The 16,018-nt window shown below is 51.2% G+C and overlaps 1 protein-coding gene across 2 annotated transcripts; it reads right to left on the bottom strand.

Annotated features, from left to right (window-relative positions):
- Window positions 1–1,127: 1,127 nt before the first annotated feature.
- On the bottom strand, window positions 1,128–14,068 carry CFAP20 (cilia and flagella associated protein 20). 2 transcript variants are annotated; one of them, XM_074152296.1, is made up of 6 exons: window positions 13,883–14,068; window positions 7,385–7,464; window positions 6,208–6,319; window positions 5,668–5,856; window positions 4,403–4,513; window positions 1,128–3,561 (listed from the first exon to the last, which is right to left on the bottom strand). In XM_074152296.1, the coding sequence occupies exons 1-6, from the start codon at window positions 13,964–13,966 to the stop codon at window positions 3,556–3,558; spliced, it is 582 nt and encodes a 193-aa protein (XP_074008397.1). In that variant the 5' UTR covers window positions 13,967–14,068; the 3' UTR covers window positions 1,128–3,555. The 2 variants fall into 2 exon arrangements, with proteins under 2 accessions (XP_074008397.1, XP_074008395.1); XM_074152294.1 differs by lacking the exon at window positions 1,128–3,561 and having other exon boundaries at window positions 4,394–4,513; window positions 13,883–13,966.
- Window positions 14,069–16,018: the final 1,950 nt, after the last annotated feature.

Genomic DNA, 16,018 nt, shown 5'->3' with positions numbered 1-16,018 from the left:
GGCGGCCAATGGCAAAACTCAAAGTAAGTATTTCCCTCACCTCCAGCACCACCCACCCCACACTACAGAGCAGCTGCAGAGGATTAGCATCACCCTGGAGGTGTAATCCCTCCACAGACTACCACAAGACATCCAGGGAGATGCAGAACGCGAGGCAAAGGGCAAGGAGCAAAGTTTGGCCCAGACTTCTTTTGATTCCTGCATATCACCTCCGTGATCAGCGCTCTGTGCTTTGCGTCAGGGTCTACTCAACAGGAACAAGACAAAAAGTAAAGGGAAGGCCATAGGCAGGGGCAGACGCCTGGATCAGTGTCCTGCTGTGCTGGGCTCTTACCCAGGCTGCTTCTGCCCCAGCGGCAGGGCAAAGGGACAGAAAGCTTTCCAGGAAAAACCCTGTTGTCTGCTTCCCTTGCCCTGGCAGAGCCACCAGAGCCGAGGGAGGTCCCAGCCTTGGCTTGCATTGCACGGTGACTGCCGGCTGCTCCAGCTCAGTCCAAAGCATGTCTGTTCCAACATGGGGAAGGTTGCTCTCCCCCGGCTCTTGCTCTGAGGTGCTGCAGCCTGTGCACTTGCCCTCCTTCGACAACTGAGATTTCAAAAAGCAGCTTTGCATTTGATGTAGACAGGAAGCAGGGTCCCAGCACTTCCGTCCCGACCAACCACGCGCATGCAGGACCTTGCCCCAGCCAATGGAAGAAGGTGAAAAGCCAGTGGAGGCAAGGAAAACTCACCTTTGGGAGGGCCCCACTCCACCCCAGGTTGAACACAGGGCTCCCTGCGAAGAAAGATTCCTTTCTCTCCCACTAGACATGAACCACAATAAGGACTTAAGCAGGAGGGAAGGCGCAGGCCACCCACAAAAAGGCATACGAGGAGATATTTAAGGCCTTTTCTCCCCAGGCTGCCTGCACCAAACTAGGACCCCCCTTTGCTCGCCACTCACCCCAAGCGGGGGCTGCCCCAGGAGCACGCAGGCAGTAGCCATCCTCAGGGCAGACTCCCATCTCTGCACCCACGTCCTTCTTGTCTTCCTCCACTCTTTCCACGTAGGAGAGCTTCGTGTCCCAGCCAGGCCAAGAGCCATAACCAAAGCAGTAAGAAGCTGGACACTTCATCGCAGGAGTTTTGCTAGTGCACATTTACTGTAGGAAACAACTGCTGACAAGATGCCTGTGACATTGTGGCCTAGCGCCAGAAGCATCCTCTTCTCCTGCAGGGAGAGCATCCAAACTTCACTCACAGTTAAAGTTTTGATAGGAAAGGGGGAATAGAAGAGGAAGACTTTTTTAAGAACACGACTTAAGTCCACCACTATCTGGCGCTAAAGGAAAGAGCCAGTATCTGATGATGCTCCCCTTTGTGCAACATGTAAACAGGAAGATGCAATATTTTGGTTTACATTAAAAAAATATACAGAGGGTGCACATGGATGTAAGGGTTTATGGCTGAGAGTTTGTTCCAGCAAATCCGCTGGCACAGCTCCTAGAGGTCAGGCAGGAATTGGCAGCAGGGCCCATCTGGTCTCTGGGCAGAGGAGCCAGCTCAGGACCTTGGGGAACCCAGCCCCTCGTAACACAGGAAGGTCACTTGCTCAGAGTAAGCCCCACTCCTCAAGGACAAGGGGTGACTCCAGCGTGGGCCCCAGCGGGCCAGGGAAAGGCAGCAGCTCCTGCTGAGCGTTCAGCCACCGCTGACTGACAAAAACACATGCTCATGAGGGAGGGCCTGTGGGAAAGGATGCACTCTTTTCTCTGCTAGGGTGGGATGGATTCCCTCAGCAGCTTTCCCAGCCCTGGCAAGCTTTGCAAACATGGCAGGAAAGCCTCACTATGGACTTCATTAAGGTTGATCCTTGGCACACGATACAGTGCAATTCCACTTAACAAATCTCAGGTCCAGCCAAGCCTTGATAGATGTCAAAGCAAGATGGATGGTGCCTTCCCATGTGGGTTTCCTTGGCTTGGCTCCTCAGAGCTACCAAGCTCTTCAGCTGCTACGAAAATTGGAAAGGTCTTCTGCAGAAAGCCTTCTGCAAGTACAATCCAGCACCACGTGGCAACACGGGGTCAGCACCTCCAGTTCAAAGCCCACTAGCTTTAAAGGCACAAATTAGGCAGCTGCATTATAGGTGTCCCAAGAGCTGGCCACAGTGGTAAAGTGGAGTCCACACAGAGGACCTGCTGCCCATGAGGGTGCACCAAACCGTCAAACCAGGTGGAGAGTCAATGGGCAGGATTAAACCCAAAATCTGGGGCAGATGTCACCCAACAGGCCCTCCTCATCCTGGGAGAGACCAGCTTTGTTTTACAGGATAATAATGAGAGTGAAGTCTTCCCAATTCAGTGCACAGCCCAACACCAGGGAAGGATCAGCAGCTGCCTTTGGTACCTACCCAAAGGAGCAGCCGTGGGGACCTTGGCCGCAGGGAGGAAAGGCATCAGCTACTCCCAGACTCTTTCTGTTACTGGGAGAGGACTGCAGCCTCCCATCTGCAAGCCTGTCAACAACAAAGGCAGATTGGTTTGAGGCAGGGAAGGGCAGCTTCAGCACAGGAAAAGACTTCCGCTCCTCTTATGCTGCTTTGCTAAACCTCCCCTTTGATCCCTGGGGAAAAGGACAATTTGGCAGCTGGAAGACTATTGTGTGCCTCTTGCTATAAGTAGCTGCTAAAGGCTTAGTTGAGAGGTGGAACGACTTGTTTAACTACACAGCAAACACAGTGGTGCCCTAACTGGCAGGTAGGACCAGTTTGTCACTGCTGGGAAAATGGCTTCAAGTAAGAAGGGAACGAAAAACCCATTTCCATGTACTGAAAGTGAACAGTGTGAGATTTTGTCATAGGTAGAGTACCACAAACCTTCTGAACCGGAGACAGATCCTGTATCCTCTACGGAAACCTTACCATTTTTCCTCTCTTGTGTTGTTCACATCTGTGCTATCCCTTAAACAACAAGGCTGCCAATCAAAGTCAGAGGCAAATTCTAACATCTGGGTTCCTAAAGAAACTCTTCAGCACTCTCTGATGTGCTAACATGTGCAAGTTAAGGATCCATCATAGGAGGAAGAAGCCAGAAGTAGACTTACAGAGTCAAATGTTTAATAACTTTCCAAGAGTATTTCGTCCATATTTAGAGCATATATAAAATAAGACATGGAAAACAAGGAAAGAAAAAATAAAATTGGTATCTTCAAGAACACACACTTAACCCCGTAATTCCTGCTTGGATCTTCTCTTTGGAGGCACAGTGGCCGCTTAGAGCAAGCCCTCTGTGCAACAGAAGATCAGGTATCATGCTACTTGCAGTGTTTAGGCTCAGCACTTTAGGAACAGCTAGGAAAACTCTGATTCTGCACAACTCGCACACCAACAACATAGTCCCAGACCTGTTACACGGTTAATTGTGTCCTGTCCAGAAGAGGGATACCAGATGAATCAAAGTTACCCCAGCCAAGGTGAGCTGATCTAAAACTTGGTCTCAGGAGGGCCTTCTCTTCCACCTGCTTTTGTTTTCCTACTGACCCCAAACATTTCTCACATCTCTTCCCAGTGTAGTGTTATTGCTGGACAGAGCAGGGAGAAGAAAGGAGACACTTATTAGACTCAGCAGCACCAAGACAACTGTACTGTGGGCGCTCCAAGCATTGCCCAGATACCTCCAGGAGGCTGCTACAGCCCAGAAGGCAGGGACAAGTTCCCTAGAGGTGTTACCTCCTGTTAACACTGCCTTCTACCTCCCACTAAGGTCAGCACCCAACAGCCTTCCCCAGTTCCTTGAGATTTTGCCCAGGAATCTTCTCTGCTAGAAGAAGCACCTGCACTGTGACAGGCTGGCCCTGGCAAAGAAGGTGCTTCCTCACAAACCTCAAGACTGCTGCCAATATGCCAGGGACTCCTCTTCCATCACCATAACAGCAGAGTTTGGCATCTCCTCCTGCTAGGCAGCCACAACCTCGCCTATCCCTTTCCCACCTTATAGCACCACCGTCTGCGCTGGGCAGGCAACAGAGCAGACGGCAGTAAGTATGGGCTAGAGGAACACGAACAGCATCTCTCCAGCAAGACAAGTATGGAGCTGCAGCCAGCTCTGAAGAGCAAAGCCGCTGTGCTGAGTAATAGGTGAAAGCTCCAAGAAATGCCAGGAGGCTGCCACAGTACCCAGAGTCCTTCAACCCGAAGAGGAAGGACGTGGGGAGCACAGCTCCCTGCACAGCTCACCCTGCTTCTAGAAGGGAAGGACAACTTCCACGTGTTTTGGCAGGAAAGCCACTCAGCGAAGCACCCCCACAGACTGCTCACCCTGGCAACAGCTAGAAGAAACTCTGGATTGTGAAGGCAGTGGGACGAGGAAAGCCAGCCTGGCCCATCTGCTGCTCCCACCCTCCTTGCCCACAGTTAGCTCACCTTGGCCTTGTTCTGGACAGGCAGGTATAGCTTGAACTCAGCTGGGAGCTCATCCTCCGAGTAGAGCCGGTCAGAGAAGTAAACTCGTCGGATGCGACAGTTGGCGTGGATCTGAGAGTCAAAACAGAGTCAGTCCATTTTCCATATGCTCTTTCCACATCCAGTTTCACTGTCATGCAGCAGCCTGGATTCCTTGGCTCAGCAGCTGGAGAAAAGACCTCACTGCCTCTCTCTGAATCTGACAGGGCATCAGAGAAGAAACATTGGGTCATGCCCTCTGCTTTGCATTAGATGGTCTCTCCAGCTGGCTCAAGACAGTTGGCCAAGCTCTGGTGTCTCTGCAAATTGAGATCTGCCTTAGTTGCTTAGAGGGTTATTTGCTATGAACCCACCTCTGCTTTTCCACTGATATCAGCATTTGCTAGAACACTTTCAGTCTCAGCTTGCTGCATGTTTAACACTCCCTCTTCGGGGCCTCCCTGAGGTCAAGAATGAGACTGTCCAATCTGCGCTTCCTGCACTATCAGCTGGCAGTGAAGTAGTCGCTCCAGTCCCCCTCATGGGTATGTGAGAAGGCAGACATTTCCCAGTTGTCTGCTCATCTCAGGGCAGCCCCACAAGGAACTTTAGCAGTTCCATCATGCTAAGGCACAGGTGTGCTCCGCACAAAGGCATTCCCCAAAATAACACATGCCACTGAACACAGCAAACATGAATCCCTGGCAAATGGAACAAGTGTCACATCCTCAGCGGGAACAAACACTGCATCAGCTCTGGTCCAAGGGGCTCAGTGAAGGTAGGGTCATTCCACCCGCACTAGGAAACAAGCTTGACCGCGTTTACATACACACCATAACACCCTGGGTCTTTACCAGCCAGGCTCCCGCTCAGCCGGTCGCTGTCTGGCAAATTGGGCAGTAAGGCAGCACACAGCTCATTTCCAGCAGACCTCCTCCCAGGAGGACGTGTGGCATGTTGCATGGAGCTTTAAGGGGACTGCAACTCTTACCCTAACTGACAGCCAGCAAGAGAAACAAGATGGAAATGAGCTCCTTCATCCCAGTGGCATGAGGCAGCACCAAGACCTCTGTTGCCTTGGTTGCAGCCTTTTTCCCCTCCTGCAGTGCTCCTCCATGCAAAGACCAGGACTGGCAAAAGAACCAGTCAGGGCAAAACCCAGATTCCCAATATACAGTAAGGCTGTCGCAGCCAGAAGGAAGATTACCAACCACAGTTTCTGTGGGCAGGACGTGCCTGCTTCTCACCTGAACTCTGAGGGTCTCGATGTAATTTGTCCCATAAGCCCGGCGTGTGAAGTCTGACAGGTTGAACTGGATTTGGTTCCAGCCATCGTCCAGCCGCATGGGCATGGTGCAGATGAAGGGCTTCACCCGAGTCGTGCTCTGGTAGTTACTTGCCCGAAAACGCCGGCGTACGTTCTTATCATCCAGCACCTGGGGCAAGGAAGGAAGGCTGCTGACCCAGGTGTCAGGGGCCCCCAGCTCACCGAGACAGCTCAGGCTCTACCCGTCTCTGAGACAAGGCTCTCCTACTCCCACCCCTCCATTTCACAGCAGAAGTATTTTTAACACAGAAAACAGACCCATTTTCAGGAATAGCAAAAAGGTGCTTGTGAGCTGACTCATGCTCCCATAGCAGAAGACCCGACACATGACACAGCCAAAAACCCAAAATCGTTTTGGGGATGACACGCTGCCTGAGACAAGCTCCAACATAAGGCTGCAGGCTCCCTGGCACCTTCCTCACTGGTTCCTGGAAGGGCCTCCCCACTGCACGCTCCTCACCTGCACTTCGAAAGTGAAGTATTTCTTCAGGTTCTTGATGATCATCACTAGGAACGGTAGTTTGATGCCCAGGGTCTTCTTTGGGTCAGCAGGGCACGTGATGTATGTGGTACTGAGAGGGACAGAAAACTACTTTAGGATCTCACACGGCACAAAGCACACAGCCTGGATCTCAAGTCTCTCCCTTGACTTAATGCAATTTTGGACGACAGGCAGAAAAAGACAGCTGTGATCGTAAGTTCTCAGCAACAACCAAGGCTTCCTGCAACAGGATGGAGAGTTTCAGAGGTGGCTGCAGGAAGAACCAGATAAAAGGCCCAAAGAATGCATTTTTAAATCCCACTTTTCTCACCCAGGGCATGAAACGCCTTCCTGGACAGCTACACCTCCCCAGTTTCAAGGCCATGTCAGCGCTGTTTCTTAACACAACCTCCTCTTACCCTTGACTCAACAGGCAGAGTTCTCCAGAGCACAGCAGAGGCCCTGCATGCTCTATATGGCTGGGAGAACAGAGGTCATGAGCCCCAGAAGTACACATCATGCCTGGCAAGTTCTGTATCAACACATCTTGGGAAGAGAAGTGTTGGCTCAGCCTGTCTGCAGGAGAGGAGTCTCCGCTGCCCTTATAAGGAGTGCCCTGATCTGAATCACTCCTGGAGAAGCCTTGGAGACTCAGAACCCACTCATGGAGCTGGCATCTCTCTCCCTGGTCAATGGAGACGAGGTTGCTAAGTGAAGCACCACAAGCAACTCCTCTAATAAATCTCCCTTTGATCTTCCTGCTGCCGGGAGAGCAGCTGTCACGTGGGGAGAGCAGCAGAGCAGGTCCAAGACAATAAAAGATGCAGAAGGCAGAGTGCTGCTTTCTCAGTAATTGGCAGTGCTGGCAGTAATTGGGACCGGTATCAACACAGCTTTTTTCCCCAAGTGATGGAAAAATAACAGGACTTTATTTTTTTATCTCTTAGCCTGACTGAGGATGAGACAGAACTCTACAAGCACGTACATGGAAAGGCACAGTACACTGCCACAGAGGGGTATCGTATTCTTCAACTTATTGACAAAGAGGTTGGAGCAGAGTCTGAAGGAGACGTCTGCTGGGCACCGACATCTTTCACTCTGCTCCAGGGCCAAGCCCACAGGGCACACTAGAGCAGAAGAAGATGCCTTCTCCTACCTGACATTAGTTCCTTCAATCTCCAACACCAGCGACTGAATGTCATTGTCGGTGATTCGCTTGATGTGGCCGTTGCGCACCTAGAAGAAGAGTGAGGCAGTGAGCACAGATGTTACTTGAGAGGGAAACAAGAGGCACCCACAGCTCCATTGAGAGGGGGAAAAAGATCTCAGGAAAACCCATCTATGTTCACTGGGCTCTTATTGTCCTGGCCATCTCCGTCTCCAAGGCTTTGATCACTGCCCCAGAGTGCCAGGACTCCAAGCAAGAGTTTATGGCCCAGCATGCTGCAGACACCAAGTGCAAGACTTAAATTTATCAAAATACACTACGGTGAAAATGAGTGACTCAAGCTTCATGTTAGAGGCCCAAACAGACAAACATAAAAGTGTCAGAGCAAGATCAAACTAGAGTGGGATAAGGGGTAAAAACAAGTACAAGCAATACAGGGGCAAGAAAAGGGAGCCACCAGCCAGCCACATCACCAAAGGCTGTAAGTCTCTACTGCTGGGCATGGCTGACAGCCTCTGTGGAAGAGCAGGACCATAGGAGAGCTTGCTTGAAATTCTTCAGAATCACAGCGTACGGAAACACAGAGCCATCATCTGCTCTGCTGAGGAGCACAAGGATTTTGCTACTCAGATGCAGCCGGCTCCTCACAGAGCTCAGGGAGGCCGGGGCCAGAACCAGGAGCCAACATAAATGCATTTTTCTCCACAAGCCACATGGCTGAATCCCAGGGTCTGAGGATTTATTTTTATTTTGATGAAGCAGCTTACTTCCCATCAAATTTATCTCCATTTAAGAGGCACTTTTGCTAATTAAGTCCTCTGCTCTTCCCCAGTGCTTGATCAGCAAATTGCAATTCTCCTTCCGGCTCCACGAATTAATTTCTTTAGCACCTATCACTGCTGCTAATATAAAGGATACATTAAGCTTCTAATGGGATGGTTCCAGTCATGAGCTACAAAATGATTTACAAGTTTAGCAATTCATCTTCAGAGTTCATTTCTTCAGAGGACCCTACCTCGGTGGTGTTGCATACATTTGCTGGAAGAAAGAGACAAGCTAGATAAGCCCTACGAGCAGCCCACCGCCTGACCCATCTCTACACTAAGCAGTTTCAAGAAACCTCAGCCTGGATCCCCAGCTGCTGCTGCTAAGCATGAGAGCACATCTCACCCTGCCTCAAGCCTACACAGATACTTCCAGAAAACATTAAGCTCAGAGAGAGGATCCTTACAGGATAACCTTATCTCTCCTTTGCATCAAATGCAACTCCCATGGATTTATAGGTCTGTTCAGGAGAAACCAACTGCCCAAGGTCTGGATGAGTTGCCTTTTTTTTTTTTTTTTAAAATAAAATCACCAGGCCCGCAGAAGCCCCATGTGCCTCTTTGTATTTGAAGCAGTGACTGGCATATGGAAAATTAAATCCTGGAAACCACAAGGATACAGCATGCAGACTTAACACTGGGAAATAACCATGCCCAAGCAGGTGACAGCAGTGCACAACAAAGCCTGCCTCCACGCCACGTAAAACAGCTTTCACCAAGGATAGCTTATGGGCTCCACAGAGGGAAAAAGGTTCAGGTTTAGACTTCTCTGGAGAGAACAGTAAGAAAGAAAACAGCTAAACATGCTTTAAACCAATTAGTCAGCAGTGTTTCTATCTGTAACCAGGTCCCCTTCCTTAGTCTGTGAAGGTTTTCCTTCCCCAGATTACAGGGACAATGAAAAGCAGCCACTCTTCCTCCTCAGCATTGCCAGAAACAGGATGAAAGACAGCAGAAAAGAGAGGAGCTAAGCACAAAACAGCGAGGCTGTGGCAGAGCCCTTCCTCCTGGTCCTACCTAGCTCAGTGTAAGTTTCTGCGAGCTGCACTAGTGCCCAGCTGCAGGGCGACAGTGGCCAGGTCACGCAGGAGCCCTTCCGCACAAAACCCAGCCTGTCTGTATGTCCCTACAGCCAGCACTGGCTGGACAGACACACAGACATTTGGAGTGCAACGCCCAACACCGGCTGGATCAGAAGTACAAGCAGCCTCACTGTTTTGGTAAGATAAGGCTGAAGGGCACCGTCAGTGCTCGCCGCCAACAGTGGCTCAAAGCGCTGCCCTCTGGGACTCGGTGGTGCCAAGCACCCCAGCTCAGCCCCTCGCCTCACTCCAGAGGCCAGCCCCCTGCCGGAGGCTGAGCCCGCCTCCTGCCTGCTTCAGGGACCACCTCCCTGACAGAGGACACATCTTGGTCACAGCCAGAGGAGCGCTTCTCTTCCTCTGCTAGCTCTGGAGGTCCCTTCACAACAGGCTCGCACAGACCAAGAGGCAGCCTCTGGCTCCATCGAGCAGAGCCAGTCTCAGGACCCAGGAGGGATGGTCCTGCTGTGCTCGCAGTGACTACTCAGCAAGAGCTCCCAGTCTCCAGGGTCTTTCCCCTACCTCACGGAAGCTCCAAAAAAGTTTTCAGAAAATTTCAGAAATCTAAACAAAACACTCCACATTTCTACTTTGCCAATATTCTCTAGCCATCTTAAGCCTAAGAAGGTGGATTTTTGAAACTGGAAAAAAGGGCAATAGCCCTCTTAGAAAATAAAAGTTCTTCAAATGTCTAATATCCTCTCAATCAGGATAACTGGGAAGTTGCCTGCTGCCCAAAGACAAACTGGGAAAGCTTTTTTTTGTAGATGCAAGCCTCAAATCTCACAGGGTTTGGAGGGAAGAGCAGCTTCACAGACAGGCTGAACATATATATTTCTTGGGGCTGCTGTTGCTGCTAGCAACACTAGTCAAACGTAACAAAGACCAGAGGAAAAACAGAAAGGAGCAATCCTCCCCAGGCCAAGCCACCCACCCACTGGCAGACGGGATGCTGCGGTCCAAGGCCGACCTCTGGAGGCTTGCTCCCACATTGTTGATGGCTGCCCCGTCATTAGGCAATGGACTTGTGCCAGCAACAACAAGCTGAAACACAGCCAGCACCATCACCCAGACTACCTTAGGCATGGGTACACCCTTGCCTTGGGACAGGCCAGCGCTTCTCAAAGCCACTGGTGGGTCCAGAACAGGCACAACGCCCTTATGCCACCTCCTTCCCCCAGGGAGAAGGGGCAAAAGAAGAGGCAAAAGCAGGAGCTACCTGGTGGTGCTGTACCACTTGGTGCATGCAGGTTTGGGGAGGAGTGAGCAGCATGGACTGCTGTACTTGAGATGCAGAGATCTGGGATGACCCGGACAAGGATGCTGTGTGAGAGAACTAACAAGTCAGAGAAGGGCTGCAAGAGAGGACCCCACGTTCGTTCGCAGGGACTTGATCCTGGCCATGCTTATCAGGGAAATTGCCGTCTGCATCCTGATAGCAGAGCACGTGTTTGATATTCAGACAGGTATTGAACACTAGCTGACCTTGCGCCCTCCCAACAGCATTTGAAATTGCTAACGATATTCCACACTGACATGCCAGCAGAAGGAATACGGAGAAAACAGCAAGCAGATCAATAGGTTTGACAAGTTTCATTGAACTGTCCCCATTTGCTGTGCAGAAAATCGTCAGCGAGTCCCCTGGAGACTGGCTAGCTTGTCTCCACGTGTCAGCGGGGGGAACCATGGTGGCAGGAATAAACAGAAGACTGAGCAACGAAGGCAAACAGAAAACACATTGCAAACAGGTCTCCAAACCAGGCACACACAGTGCTGGAAGACGGAAGAAGAGAGCACAGCCCAGCAGTTACTGTCTCTCTGTGGATGAGGCTGAAGGAGGAAGCTCTGCCTGCAGGGATGGTGGGACAGTCACCACGCTCTTCCCGAGATCTGGACATTTCAGTCCTGCCAGAGTCCCCTGGGACAGGACGCTGGTGAACAGGCCGGATTGGGCTCAACAGGGTTTGCTGCCAAGGCCTGCCCAGAGCTTACCCACAGCCCTTGAAGGAGAAGAGAAGGACTGTATCCTACTACTTAGAGGGAGGTTACAAATGCTCACAACAAGGAAAGGCTTCCAGTGTCCCATTTCTACACCTATATCAAATGAAGAAGCCTCTACTTCACACTGTCTCCATCAGCACAAGCAGTGCACATCCTACTAGGGCCGAACAAGAAATAGTTTCCTCTATGTCACAAAAGCTTGAGATTCCCTAAGATTTAAACAAAACAAAACCAAACAAAAACAAAACAATCACTATCTGCTGGTACTTTTTGCAAGGATAAGAGAGTTCATATTAGGCAGCTATGAATACAGTAATCAGGACGTTCACCTAGGACATGGGAGAACATAAAATCACTTGCTTCCAATTCTCACCAAAACTACGGGTGCATTTTATGCACCGTTGAAGAGAGCACCAATCACTTACTGCAAAGTGATTTTTCCAGAAACACTAACCCTCTCCTGTGGTGATGCCAGAGCTGGACCATTTCTGGGATGTCTGAGTTTGAACAGATCAGCATTTTCCAATAAATAAACAAACAAACCCACTGGAAAAATCCCTCACCGTTTCTAGACATTTATTCACTTCATGGAAGTGCGGCCCAAGCCAGACGCCAGCCTGCCCCTCTGCTGCCAGCCTGGCAGGTTCTTGCCACGAGCCAGAGAGGCTTCACCAGCAACTGAGCACCCAGCTCCCTGCCCGCGGCAGGTCACCAGCACCCAAACCATCAGAGGCACTTCCCCACGCTACAAGCTCACAGAGTCTTCGCAGTGACCAACACACCAGTCAGTAGAAGGAGCAGGATTTTCTGAAGGGGCTGAGCAGGGGAGATGACACCCACACACAGTGGAGCAAAGACCTGAGGGACTCCTCTTTCTCAGCTCCAAGGCAGTGAGATGCTCTAAGTGCTGCCCTTTGCCTCCTGCTGCTGCAAACACACCAATGGTGTCGGATCAGGCATGCCAAAGCTATTACAAACCCACCACCCAAACTTCTTTTAAATGGAAAAGCAAGGTGAAAGAACAAGCAATGCCAATATTGACAGGCAGAAAACCCACTCTGGTTTTACACCACACCTTTGTGAGCAGGGTGATCCTCACAGCAAGCTCACCCAAGCTGGCCGTGCTTTCTTAGCACAGACAGATGTCTGAGCGAGGAAGAGTACCCGCACACAGCCCTGCCGCTCACAGGGCTGCTGCCGCTGGGCAGTGCCAGAGGAATCCAGCCACATGCAACGCCTACAGGAGGTGATGGAAACAGCCTGCATACGCAGCTGCTGTTGCCATGAACATTTTTCATCAGTCCTTTCTGGCCAATCCAACGACTATTGCACTCAAATAGACCACTGTTTACATCCATCCTGCAAGCAGAGTTCCTGCTGGCTACCCCACAAGTTGTGCAATTGCAATGGTATCACCCTGCAAAGGACAATTCACATTGGAAGGCACCTCAGGAGATCTCCAGTCCAAACTCCACCTCCAAGCAGGGTCAGCTCAGATTGCTCATGGCTTCATCCAGTGTGGAGATACACCACATCCCTTTGCCTAAGAGCCTTTAATGTGTCATGTCCTCACATCATCCAAATAAGCTGCCGATCTTCTTTTAAAGTCATGAATATTTGTGCAAAATCCCTATCGCAGGCACATGCACACAGCCAGACTATTGTGGGGCAACCCATTTCTTCTCAGAGCTGCATGGGTAACCCACTGATGGGAAACAGGATGGGCCTGTGCTGCCTGTCAACCATCCCACGGCTTGTAAATGCTCACGTGAGCCCACTGAGGTGAAACAACACTGCTGCCTGCTGAACTGCCTTGAAGGCTTTCATTCCTGCTGAAACTACAAGCAATTCAGGTTAAGTTCAAGCACCAGTAACTGAATACCTGTCACAACCTCAGAGAGGGGAGCCTGCTCTCAGAGAGTATAACAAGCTTTTGCAGACTTGCTTTTAGGCAGCAACACGACCTTGGGTAGTTTGTGACGGGGAGGAAGCAGCAGGTATCAACACCTCCAAACTTCCTGATACAGGCTCCCTGATGCAAGATACCCAGGAGAAGGCAGGGGACCTCCAGAAACAGCAGGAAGGAAAAATAAACAGATCAAACATTTGTCACTTGTTGTATACCCTAAAAGCCACCACGTGGCCTAGTACCTTTAGCAAACCAATTTAAAAACGGGTCATATGTGAGGGAAGACCCCCATTTCAGTTACACCCAGCAACCACAGGGAAGCATCATTTTGTTGTCTGCTCCTTATTTCCCGTGTTTGGCATTTTTTGCAGCCTCTTGCTGTGCTGCACATCCTGACACGGGGCTGGCCTGCTCCCCTGCGGGGGCTCTGCTGCTCAGCAAAGGCAGAAAAGACACTTTTTACAGTAACACAATCTCCTGAAAAAAATATGCTCAAACCCCGGGGAGCTTGCGGTAACCTGGTCCAGGTGGCCTACCGAGGGCAGCCTCACAGGGGCCCGGGCCTCAGTCCGTGGGCCACGGCCCCTCGTCTCGCCACGCCAGGCCAGGCCTGCCCCGGGCGGCTGAGGCGAGCGGCCGCGCTGCTCCGCCGGTCCCGCCTCCGCCTCACCTTCTTGTCCCAGATCTGGAGCGGCTTGCTGCCGATGCTGTACAGCACCGAGAGGAACCCGCTCTGGAATGTGTTCTTGAACATGCCGGGGGCCGCGGAGGGCCGGGCCGGGCGCTGCTCTCCCGCCGCCGGGTCCGGTGCCACCGCTCTGCGCAACGATACTGCGGTTCCTGCGAAGGCCTCGGCGCTTCCGGGTCGTGGCGCCGCCGTCACCAGGGAACTACTTTCCGCGCCTCTCGGCTGACGCCGGATCTACTTCCGCCCGCCGCTGAGGTGTTGTGGGATCGCGCGCTGCCATGGCAACGGGGATGGGCGGGGCCGGGGCGGGGCGGGCAGGCGGGGCCCGAGTCCCATCGCCCCGCTCTGGGCGTGTTCGTCAGCCCGGGGGCTCGGCTGTTCCCTCCGTGGCGCCCCCATTTGCCTCCGTGCGAGTTTTACAAGCCCAGAGTGTCTGTGTGGTGTTTGCTCTCCTTTGCTGCTGCTTCCTAGTTCCAGTCTCCTCCACAGTTCTCAAGCTATACTTGTCCCAGTGGGTGACATACATCTCTCCATCCATCCACCCATCCATCCATCTGTGCATCCATCCATCCATCCACCCATCCATCCGTCCATCCATCCATCCGTCCGTCCACCCATCCATCTGTCCATCCATCCCGTCCATCCATCTGTCCATCCATCCACCCATCCATCCACCCGTCCATCCATCTGTCCGTCCATCCATCCGTCCATCCATCCACCCATCCATCCATCCATCCATCCATCCATCCCATCCATCCATAGAATCATAGAATCATAGAATCGTCTAGGTTGGAGGAGACCCTTGGGATCATCGAGTCCAACCATCTACCCTACTCTACAAAGTTCTCCCCTATACCATATCCCCCAAAACCACATCTAAACCAGGTGAAACTATACCTTTAAATGCGAGGCAACAGAATTTTACACCAATCATAATAAAGGTATTTATGACTAAAGTCACTCAAACTCCACCTTGAAGGTAAAAAATAATATAAAAATAGCCCGAGAAAGGGGGGATGCTAGGGAAGACACCATTGGGAACAAGTCAGGGAGGACCCCATCACAGACTGCCTCTGACTCCGGGGACCAGTCGAGGGGCTGAGCCTTTCTTCCCCCCCATAGGGACGCCTGTGGGTAAGACTTAGACTGTGCCGAGTGCTTCCTCGGGGAACTTAGAAATCTCTCTAGAGGGTTACCTGTCACATTTATAGCCAGGCTGTATTGTTTGGAATTTTGTCACGCGCTTTGTACCATTAACATTTTTTCTTTTACTTGCACGTGCTTCACAGACAGTGTATTTATCACCGGCAAACCATAAGAACCTTTCTATCTGTTGCTTAAATAAACTGCACTGCTTAAGTAGCTAGCCGTTTGGGTTTCTCACTGAACGCGACCAGACACTGGAGTGCGGCAGTGCTAGTTCGTGAGCACGACTAGACTGAAGGTGCAGTCCACTGTTAGTGTATCCAGAATCATGATAGTTTAAAATATATTAAACGCGACTGGGCTGATAGTGGTGAATTGGGCATCGCTCAGGATTTAAACCCAGCCGCCCCGAGCCTCCCACCTCGGTGAGGAGCGTTAGAACACAAGGTTTATTTTCTGCAAAAACTATTTTGCCTCTTGACGCAACAACGGGGCCTTGCAGAGCTGAAGAGGCTTAACATGAACAGCCTGGGCAAGAAATTACAGTTTTTAACTGAAACATATTACATTTCTTCTTGCTGTGATAACACACGTAGCATCTATTTTCAATGTACAGGCACAAAAAATTACCATTCTGCACCAGCGCTATGGTCCTGCAGTTTAAGGCCAGGCCCCCGTGTAGCTCTTGCTGCTCACTGATGCCCGGTCCAAATCCTGCTGATGACCCCAGCACTGCCTGCTGGTTGTGCTCATCTGTCCCCTGGGCTACCAATGCTCCAACTGTCCCAACCGCACAGCCCCTAGCAGCAATCGGGTTCTCGGCACTTTCTCCTTCGTTTACAAAATTTCTCACACAAACAAACGGAGCACATGAAAAGCAAGGCATTATTTAGAAATGACCAGCTATATTTAGTCGGTGGGTTAGAGAACGCTTTATATGGCACAATTAAATAAATTGTTCCCTTAATCAGA

Source organism: Numenius arquata, chromosome 8, assembly GCF_964106895.1.
Source record: "Numenius arquata chromosome 8, bNumArq3.hap1.1, whole genome shotgun sequence".
Classification (NCBI taxonomy): Eukaryota; Metazoa; Chordata; class Aves; order Charadriiformes; family Scolopacidae; genus Numenius; species Numenius arquata.
This window is presented reverse-complemented; position numbering and strand designations above follow the sequence as displayed.

Bases quoted from the DNA above. Each gene is read 5' to 3' on its own strand.
- CFAP20 (XM_074152294.1), bottom strand. From the start codon at position 13,966: ATGTTCAAGAACACATTCCAGAGCGGGTTCCTCTCGGTGCTGTACAGC. The intron at 6,320-7,384 runs GTAGGAGAAGGC...TGTCCCTCTCAG, and splicing joins ATTGAAGGAACTAATGTCAG to TACCACATACATCACGTGCC. The intron at 4,514-5,667 runs GTGAGAAGCAGG...TTTGACTCTCAG, and splicing joins TCGAGACCCTCAGAGTTCAG to ATCCACGCCAACTGTCGCAT.